At 39.2% G+C, this 11,008-nt stretch overlaps 1 protein-coding gene across 3 annotated transcripts; it reads left to right on the forward strand.

Annotated features, from left to right (window-relative positions):
- The first annotated feature begins 341 nt into the window (after positions 1 to 341).
- Positions 342 to 10,704, forward strand: Atg2 (Autophagy-related 2). 3 transcript variants are annotated; one of them, XM_070316169.1, is made up of 16 exons: positions 342 to 1,245; positions 2,186 to 2,498; positions 2,573 to 2,883; positions 2,989 to 3,171; positions 3,305 to 3,529; positions 3,609 to 4,084; positions 4,153 to 4,455; positions 4,643 to 4,760; positions 4,919 to 5,019; positions 5,092 to 5,592; positions 5,672 to 5,950; positions 6,019 to 7,776; positions 7,928 to 8,686; positions 8,760 to 9,034; positions 9,206 to 9,507; positions 9,827 to 10,704. In XM_070316169.1, the coding sequence occupies exons 1-16, from the start codon at positions 1,084 to 1,086 to the stop codon at positions 10,061 to 10,063; spliced, it is 6,303 nt and encodes a 2,100-aa protein (XP_070172270.1). In that variant the 5' UTR covers positions 342 to 1,083; the 3' UTR covers positions 10,064 to 10,704. The 3 variants fall into 3 exon arrangements, with proteins under 3 accessions (XP_070172270.1, XP_070172271.1, XP_070172269.1); XM_070316170.1 differs by having other exon boundaries at positions 2,573 to 2,853; positions 7,922 to 8,686; XM_070316168.1 differs by having other exon boundaries at positions 7,922 to 8,686; positions 9,827 to 10,703.
- Positions 10,705 to 11,008: the final 304 nt, after the last annotated feature.

Raw genomic sequence — 11,008 nt, forward strand, 5'->3', positions numbered from 1 at the left:
CTCAGTTTTGGCGGGATTTCATAAAGGACAGGCTTTCAATTATTATTATTATTTTTTTTTAATTTTAATTAAGATTAATAACAAAATTTTTCAAGTTTCCGCCCTAGGAAAAAAGTTACGTGATCGAAAGCCAAGCTTAATCTACAATTCATAGTTACACATAAGTAGATAAATTAATATTTTTTTATTTCATGTTTCTAATTGATTTTCCAAAAATGTCGAAATAACTTTTAAAAACGATTAAACGAAGACCGTACAGGTCCTCATTCTATAAGATTCAACTATTTCATAGATACAATATTCAACGCGCATGCGCGGAAACTGAATATCACCGATCCAATTAATCCAACACCGTCTTCTAATTCGCACATTTTCCGAATCGGAAGATAGGAACAGATTCGTCATCGCGGAAGATGATCTCTACCGCGATGAGGAGCGCGACTCGAGGTCAATTTTTCTTCGGTAATTATAAATACCGGAAATTTCGTAGGAGACCGTGAAAATATCGTTTTCTCTTCCTTCTCGGAAATTGCCCGCCCGAAGACTGTCGCGTTGCGCCCTGGACACGACGAATAAAGATGTGAGCGAACTCGAGCCTCGAGCCCTCGAGCTCGCCGCTCATTCGTTCGGTCCATTCACAGTCGGGGGTCGGGCCTGTCTTATCGGCGTCGGGGAAAATATTTTTCCTGTCTCCCCGAATCAATTTGATTCCAATCTCCGATCGAGGTGGGGACGCCACGCGACCGACGACGCACGACGGCACGACGAACACGCGTGTCGTGTGTGCAGGCGCATCGCATCGCCATTGTTCGGTCGAGAATCGCCCGATTGGGTATTATGTCAGGCGTCGCGAACGAGGGTGCGCGTGTCGAGGAGATGAGGCTCGGTCGAGTGAATCGTCCGTTACGTTGCTAAATACATTGTTCGTACACAGCGCCCGACAAAGAAGGACAATGCCTGTCGACAACGTGCTTGGCGCGACGACCACGAGATGATGATTCTCTATTACGAACGCGAAACACGAGCGGAATTTTTCTCGGGATAATAGACGCCTAACGCGCGCGCGAAACTTTGACGAGCAACATGTCTTGGCTCGGTTGGTCGGCGGATATTAAGAAGAGGGCCTGCAAATATCTGCTGCAACGTTACCTCGGTCATTTCCTCCACGATCTGTCGCTAGATCAATTGACCGTCGATCTGTACAATGGCAAGGGTCAGGTCGACAATGTCTATCTCAACGTACAGGTAGGTTAACGCGTTTTTTTTTTTTTCTTTGTCTCTCGCACGTTCCTTTCTTCCGTTAGTTAAATTATAAAGATAAGATTGCACTAATTGATAAATACGCCACGCGCGTCAGACGCATTTACAGCACCGCGACTATCTCGTATTCGCACATTGTCTTTAAACAGCTGATCCAACGTAACATGTATTTAAAAGTCGATGAGATCGTACGATGTCCAATGATTCGATAAATTAAAGCGATTTCTGTGTGATGTGTGTATTTCATAATCATTTTTTAAATATTGAATGATGATAGTTGAAAGATATAGAGAACAGTTAATTAAACTGCAAACGTGTATGAAGTTGATACATATGTATATATATGTATAATGAATAAACATCGTAGAAATTAAGTACCTATAACAAATACATTTAAATAATGCATTTATTAAATGTGTGATTTCCTATCAAAAGTACTTGTTTATTATATTCTTAAGATTGTTAAACATATAGATGTTTATATATATATATGTATGTGTGTATATATATATATTATATATTGTGTATGTATGTGTAATTTTATTATATTTTTTAATTATAGAAGTTTTTATATTTTGCATAAAAGGGTTTATCTCTTTTCAATAATAATAAAATAAAAATTATATATTAACTCTTATTGTAAGTTATATCAATAACAATGTTGCGCAAATGCAATCGATTACATTTATATGTTAATTAATGAGATACATTGATATCTTTGTGCTAGTCATTGGTTAGCATTATAATATTTTACATACTAATAAATGATAATTTATACAGACTATTACAGATTATTGACTTGCCTTTTTTTTTTTTTTTTTTTTTTTTTTTTTTTTTTTTTTTTTTTTTTTTTTTTTAATACTCATAATACACAACTGATTTGGTTCTTTCTTTGTAAGCAAATAAATATTTATGTTGCATCTAGGGTCTCAACGAGATGGGAGAACAACAACATGTTCCACTGGAATTCGTTGATGGTTTTATATTGGAGATATCTCTTAGTATACCATGGTCGGCATTACTTAGCCAAGCGAGTTACATGGAGGTGAAAGGTCTTAGATTTACGGTGCAGCCGCGACAAAGAGTCGAGACTGGGACATCGATGTTCGAGTCCATGTGGAGTTCTATGACGTCCAGTATGCAACTGGCGCAAGAGTGTTTGCAGCAGGAGGCGACCAACGCAGGAAATGCTCAGCCTTTAGAAGCAGTGGAGCTGTTTGCGCAGACTATAGATTCAAGTAGAATATTATTTTATTTTTACAAGTGCAGTTATGTTTTTAAATCTGAAACTGAGTTATCTTTCGTGTATTAGTATTATCCAGGGTCAAAGTGAGATTCATCGATACTGTGATACGTTTGGAACATGTACCTTTGAACTCTTCCACGGGAGTGGCGGTCGAAATGTGGATACAAAATCTTGAATATTCTGACGAGGCTGGGTTAGATCCTAGTGGTACATCTCTGGATCCCGATGAATCCGCAAAAGGTTATATCATTTCGGCATTCTCCACTAAGCGATTCTACATGGAGGGAGTGACTTTCCATACAAACGAATTTCCCTCTCATGCGAGAACGTTTTCCAGAAATTTAGTGGCAAGTACATGCTCTACTCCCGATTCTAAAGTAAGTATAAACAAAGATCCGAGTAAGAGTAGAATATTGATATCGCAAGTATGATCTCAAAAGAGATTTCAGAATTTAACTTTTCTTTTCTTCTTTGGACAATAGAATTCGGACAGTCTGTTTACCTCCGCACAAATGTCTCCTACTCTGAGCATACTGCACACTCCTCCAGAGGCAAATGCTATTAACAACTCGAACGAATTAAATCCCATTATGTTTGCTAAGTTAGCAGGTAGACAAGAAATAAGATTAAAAATGAAACAAGGGGAAGGAATATCGGGGCCAAAGGTAAATAAATTTTCATAAATTATTTCTAATCTCTTTTGATTCAAATACTATATATAGAGTTGCGTTATATATTTATTTCCGGTTGAGATCTTTATTTTCCTCTAAAGTGAAGGAATAATATGTATTCCCTCAGGTAGAACTAGAAATTATTCTGGGATCACTTACCTTGTTCTTGAGTCCCAGACAATTGCACGTTTTGTTAGAATTAGCACATGGCCTAGCATCGCCGAATCTAGAAGATATGAGTAACGTTGTTCCAAGGAGATATACAGAGAAACCCATGGCTAGCAGTGATTTCAGTCGTATAGAACGTGAACTTATTCATCAGACGCATCCTATGCAAGACTTGAAGACTACAGTAATGAGATTTATTGACACATTTTTATATAAGTATGTATGTGATTTAATATAACATAATTGTGGATTATATATTACAGGATCTACGATATGCTCAAGGGTGGTCTACAGGATCGGTGGACGAATCTGATAACGAAGATGAATTTTTACCGATGAAATTGCCGGGATCTACATCAATGTGTGATTCGATCGTGAGCAATAGTTTTAGTATGGATGGCAGCATATCGATCAGTAGCATCAGTTCAAAAAGCTCTGCGACGAATTTGCCGACGAGACACAATAGACAAAGACACAATATAGACAACGATACTTCCGCGGAGACTACTCAATTTCATATAAGAGTATCTTCCGTCGCTCTAGTTCTGTTGCATGAAGATATATTGACGCCCTGCGTAGAACAACTCGGTCTAACTTCTAGTAGTGTAAGACAAATGAAGAGCGCCGCGAAGGAATTTTTCAGACAATTGGGAACATTTGCAATGGGCGGCTTTGGAAGTAAAGATTTCGATACAGCATCAAAATCGCTTACGGATGCCTGTCGACTAAGTCATATCAGGTATATTAGATCAAATGATAAATTCTAATTTGTATTATAATTGAAAAACAAAAATCTTTTGGTTATAGATTGTTGGCTGCACCACTGGTGGTTGAAGGCAGTGAAAAGACTACTAGTCAGTACTCTGCAATATCGGGAAGTTTGACTTTAGCTAGTCTAGAAGTTGTAGAGTGTTTGGTCGATTCCAACAATCCCAACTCGTACAGAGCATCAACGATAGAATTCGTCGAATTATTAGCGTTTACGAAAGAAAGCGCGACTAATATCGGATTTTCCAATAAAACCGATTTTAGAATAAGATTTAAGTATACACAAAAGGCTGTCCGGCATGCTCACATGACGAAATTTGCACATCCACGCACAGAAATCGAGTAAATCATTTTGCATTTATCTTTAAACTATCTCTAACAATTTAAATATTTTGCTTTATATTTGGTATTTTATAGACTAAATTAACTCTGAAATTAATAAAACAGAACTTGGTTTATCGTTGATTTATCATTTGATAATAAACTGCGAATTAATTGCATTAGTATTTTATGTAATTTTATCTTTCAGCATTCAAATGGAACCTTGCAGAGGCGAGATAGACATTACAATTGTAGATAGAATATCCGCTATTCTTAATCCGCAGCCAATATGTACTTGCAACCCTGTAGTAAATACTAGGGATGCTGTAAGTATATATATATATATATATATATATTTATTTATTTATTTATTTATTTACTTATATAATTTTATGTACATTTTTCCAAGAATATTTTTGGAATTATTTTATAATCTTAAATATGTCAATTTATGGGATATCAAGAGTCGCAACATATCTTTCAGAATCAGCAGACATTATTTGATCAAGCTGTGGATAGCGCAACACTGCCAGATTCCAGAGTGGACGTAAAAATTTCTTCGTCATCATGTACGATAAAGCTAAGGTATTATAGAAAATATCAAGCAATGGTTTCATGGTTGCATAAAGCCCGATTTGCATTTTTTTTCTTACATAGATTTCCCGTCCCAGACTTGAGACCATTGCATGATATGAGTCGTGCACCATGGTGGAAGAGATCCGTGAGATCCGATTACATGATAGCGCAAATGACAGATGCTCAAATTCATTCCACTATGGACAGTCGATCTCACTATCTAGCCAGGCACGAATTGCAGTGTCGCCGGTTATTACTGTTGTACGTAGAGACCGAGGATGACACGCCGATCGAAATTGGCCTTGCCACAGCCGACGAGAAAAGTGATGCTGCGTCGTATCAGCAGGTCAGCGACGACCTTGGTTGGGCAAGAGTGGTGGTCATTGTGTATCCAGAACGTCTCAATGCCCCATTAGAAGATAGTTCCGAGGAAGAGCCTGAGAACGATAAACGGATTTTGGATGATAACTTAGAAAAAACCCCGAAGCACGCGCCTTCTCCCTTCACTTCTAGACGAATCATGCGTGAATCTGATACGCTTCATTCGAAATCTCATGAACACGGTGAAAAAAACGAGCAAAAGTTAGTGCCTTGAAATGTTTTAGAATAAATTAATGTGATTATATATTTATAATTCTTTTTTATTATTGTTCTAAAACAGTGACGGCGAGGAATTAATTATACCTGGCAATCGACAAGAAATGTTGGAATTTATAGAGGAAGGTATACACGGCTCTAGATTGCAATTAGAAATCAATCTACCTTGCGCTTCCGTCCAAATACCATCTAAACGCATTTACGAACAACTCTACAATCGATTCAATACCGATTTATTTCTGTGGGAGCCGTCAGCGCCCAGACCCAAGTACACCACTTATATGGAAAGTCACATCGGCCTCGATTTGGCATCGACTCTCTTACAGGAATCCGCTTATCCTAGGTACATATTCTAAAAACATTTCGAAGAAATTTTGAAATATTCCTGAAAATTATTTGTATAATTTACAGATTCAGCATGTGCAAAAGCGGGATCCAATATAATTCCGACTCCGATTCGGATGAGGAAGGTATTTTCCAATCTACAACGAACGAAAAGAATCGCAAGGATCATCAGCAGACACGAATGTCATCGAAGAAAGCTCAAAGCAAACTTGCAGTGACTCTGAGCATTAATCAGGGTCTGCTGTCTATGTACACTCCCGTACGCGATTCCATGCGCAACGTTATACCCGGACAACAAGGAGAGCTTATTATTCGATTGGAGGATGCCACAATATTCTCTGTAACAGCATACAAGGGGAATATGAATCTGAGCTACGCTTGTGCCATGATGAAGAGCATATCGCTCGATCATTGTGGTTTGACCACGAGCCCGTCACAGACACCACCATTGAGATGTATCAATAGCGTTACACCACGACATTGCGAGAGAACAATATATCGCAGCGGATCCGGCAGTAGTATAGCAGCGAATGCCAGCGACAAGGATATGATGATGATTGCGGTGAGGATACAAGCAGCTCATCAAACGCATCGTATTAAGACGTTTCGTGTCGCGATAAGTATAAGCAATGCCACATTGAGACATCGAATGTGCCCCACCGCCACAACGTGGTTTACAGAGTTCTTAGACTGTCTAGATGTGGCGGATCATCCGGTGGCGGGTTACACACCGCCGGGCGTTTTGACCGAATTGCATTTACATCTTTGGGATTGCGCGATTGATTATAGGCCGCTTCACCTGCCATTGAGATCTATTGTGACCCTTAGCAATTTCAGTGTATCGAGTAACATCACCGCACAAACCAATACGTCAACGTTACGCTTCATCGCAGAAGACGTCGCACTTTTCATATCGGACAGATTAATGCGCGAAAAGTCAGGAGTGGATATCAGGCGGGATTTTGTGTGCGTGATGAATTTTGGTCTGTTCGAATTGTCGCTGCGCCTGAACGAGAGAATGTATGGTGGTACGCCGCGCGTTGATCTCCGAGCGAGCAACAATGTGTTGCATATACGCACGTGCTCGGATTCTGGTCGCGCTCTCATGCAACTACTCACGTATGTCGCCAACGATGGCGATCTGCAACAGCAACCGAACAACAGTGCGACTAGTCACGACAGCACAGAGAGCATACCTGCTACTGTACCACCAACATCTACGACGTACGAGGAGAATCTTTTGGGCGTCGAGAGTATCAATACTCTAAGCAGAAGTCAGGTCGAGCGAGTCTACAGCTTGATGGAGGACGCGTTGGAGGAAACCGTGAAGGGAACGACGATAACGACCCGAAGCGGGAATGAAAACGGGAAAACACCAATGACGGAGAATCGAGTCGAATTTTTCTTCCCCGACGAGTCATGTGCTTTGCGTGCAATAGAGACCCGAACAAAGAGTTCGCAAGAATGTAGTAAAACAATTGCGTGTGGCGTGAATGACGATGACGACGATGACGACGAATTTTGTATCCTAGGAGAAGAGGCCGGTGCGGGAATAATACCGCGCTACGGAGTACCTGAGGTTCGGTCGTTGTGCCAAGAACCGTTGAGAATAGTGGATAATCACTTTTCCGTGCCGGTCGGAAAAACCGATTTGTTGCAGACTCCGCCAAATTATCCTGCACCAGTTTTGAAGTATACTCTGTGTGAGATGACATTGATATGGCACATGTACGGCGGCAACGATTTTGATAGCTCGCAGTTACAATGCTCCGCGAAACATGTGACCATCAACGACAACGCTCGCAATAATATTGCGCATGGAAGGTACGAAAATTAAAATTAAGAGATTAAAAGAAATTTAAATCTTAAATATATAGATTTCGTTAATTCTCTTCTTCTTCTTCTTCTTCTTCTCTCTCTCTCTCTCTCTCTCTCTCTCTCTCTCTTTCTTTCTCTTTTTATTTAATAGGAGTAGGTCCGCTATAGGTGCAGTAGGCTTCAACAAGTCTAGTCCGAATGAAGTACACTTCGGCAGCATGCCAAATTCACCGCGCGCAGCGAGAAGCAACGAATCATTAATCGATTGGCACACGCTGGGCGGTCCGGGTCGACGGCATGATGTGCTGATGGAACTGCAATTGAGCAAGGTTCGCTTCCAACATGAGGTCTATCCGGAGAACACTCGGGAAGCATCCAGGCAAGTGCTACTGGTGCACGAGATCGAAGTAAGGGATAGACTGGCGTCGTCGCACATAAACAAATTCCTTTATCAGTACAGCAGCGAGGCGAGACCCAGACAGTCTCACTCCATTATGTTTATAATGAAGGCAGTTCACATAAGGCCGGATTCCAGATTAAGTGCCCAAGAATGTTGTTTGAAACTTAGTCTACTGCCACTGCGACTGAACATAGACCAAGATAGCCTATTGTTCTTAATACAATTTTTTAACGAACTAGGCGGTGGATCGAAGCGAAGCCAAGAAAACTCTAACACACCCAATAGCTCGCAATCCACCCCCGCATCGAAACAAGGAACACCTACACATCATCCGCCCATTATGAGCGTGAATGATGACGCGTTGAAAAATGACGTGATGATGAATATGTCGCAGAATAATATCATTGATCAGAATCTATTGATACTTTTGGAAGACGAGCTGACATTCAGGGACAATAAGACTAAAACTAAGGCTCTCCACCAGATTCACGATGATAGTCAACCGATATACTTTAGGTATAGAATCGAAATTATTATTATCGGGAAAATTGCAATGATTCACAAATTGTTTAAAATTGTATGTATTTAGAAGTGTGGTATTTGGCCCGGAAGTTCTCATCAGGTTGGATTACCAAGGGAAACGTATGGATTTCACTCACGGACCATTGGCGGGTCTGTTAATGGGTTTAGCAGAACTGAATTGCTCCGAATTAAGATTAAAGAGACTGTCGTACAGGCACGGGTTATTGGGCTACGATAAGCTTCTCGCGTATTTGGCTTCAGAATGGTTGCAAGACATCAAGAAGAATCAACTTCCGAGTTTACTCGGCGGTGTGGGCCCGATGCATTCCGTGGTGCAGTTATGTGAGTATATATATGGCTTATAATTCTGATTCTGTGGGAATTAAATGCAGTGTCAAAGTATTTTTGAAAATACGTCGAATTATATAAGAAATTTTACGCATTATTCCCGACCAAAAGTATCTCATTTCCTCATCTAAAAAATAAAATTTACGTAAGACACTGTTATTCTAGTTCAAGGGATACGCGATCTATTTTGGTTACCGATCGAACAATATCAGAGAGACGGAAGAATTGTCCGTGGTTTACAGCGCGGGGCGAATAGCTTTACAACGTGTACTGCGATGGCTGCATTAGAATTGACATGCAGAATCGTGCAAGCGTTACAAACCACAGCTGAGACCGCGTATGATATAGTTAGTCCCGGTCCCAGTGTAAGATGCAAGAATAAGGGACAAAAGGGTCGTCGAAAAAGATATAATCAGCCACTGGATATTCGAGAAGGGGTAGCTAACGCTTATACCTTGGTAAAAGAGGTGAGATGTTCGAAAATTATATATACATTCGAAAATAATAAAATAATATATATAATATCTCTTACATATTTTAATCGACAAACTTTTGAATCATATCTTATATCATAAACTTTTACGAAATCTACTTTTTGCCCTTTCATCTTGTTTTCTACGTACTCATTCTCCATCTGTACGTTCTTCCTCTTTCTCGCATCTTTCTAAATAAATCTGATCTTTTAGCTATTTGCGTTTTTATGATACAAGGATTTTTGTTTACTTTTTACTTCCTTTTCTCTCTCTATAACATCTTGATTTATATCTATAATATTTGATTATTTAGGGTTTAGGCGAAACTGCGACTCAGTTGGTTCGAGTGGCAAGTGAGGAACACGAGCATAAGGGCACGGTTGGTGCGGTCGGCGGTGTACTACGACAAATTCCGCCGACGGTCGTAAAACCGATTATCCTGGCCACAGAAGCGACCAGCAATGTCTTGGGTGGCATGCGATCTTCGTTGGTGCCCGATGCGCGACGAGAGGCGGTACAGAAGTGGCGACAAAATTCCGATACCAGTTAATTCCGGGTTATAAAAGGGAGATCGTTAAATCAGATCTCATCAGTCAATTTCGCTCAAATAACGCTTTTTCTCGATTGCGGCTGATCAGGCGAGCCGAGTCACTTTTTATTATAACATATTCATCATGACATGTATAACGAAAGAGAATATTAGATAAGAGTGCCATACGTTTTCGCGTTGCGTCTGGCGACATTGTGATTTTAGCGATTTATTTTCACACTAGATCTGTGCGATTTATTCTCGCTTGATCTGTACGATTGGGCCTCGATGGATCGGCATGCGAGGAAACAATAGACCTAAAACGTAACTCTGATGAAAAAGATGAGAGAAAAATAGGAGGAATCCCATTGGGTCCTAACTACGCGTGCTATACAATGTTAATGTAGTGATATCGATTTAATTAATTTTCTTGTACATTATACGAAAGAGATGCAGTACACTTGGAAAAAAGTTCACATAATTTAAAATTGCTGCTAATTTATAATAAATGTACAAAAACAGGAAAAGATATAATTTGTTATACTTATAGAATGTGAAAATAGCTACGTTCTATTATGAAGGAATATATGACAGCACACTATATTTCTTCTATATATATTTTTCGTTTTGATCATGTGAATGTTTTATACCAATGATATATGTATCGGACAAGATTTTTATTAATAAAATTATACATAATATATAGAAAAATTTCTTTTATATATAATAGAAAAAATGTTTTACTCTAATTTTTTTTTCTACAGATCTGCCAATTATTTGTCATTTGTAATGTCAATGATCAAACTATCAAAATAATTTTTCTTATACATCTGTTTTTTTTTTAATTGTATAACTTTTATGTTTTCGCTATCTTTCTTTCAAATCCTAATTATATTTATCTGTCTTATATATTTATGCTTTCTATATTTTATTCTCTTCCAATATATATATATATATATATATATA

This window comes from Polyergus mexicanus, unplaced genomic scaffold (assembly GCF_030449975.1).
Source record: "Polyergus mexicanus isolate NDT 795.1 unplaced genomic scaffold, iyPolMexi1.0 SCAF_3, whole genome shotgun sequence".
Lineage (NCBI taxonomy): Eukaryota > Metazoa > Arthropoda > Insecta > Hymenoptera > Formicidae > Polyergus > Polyergus mexicanus.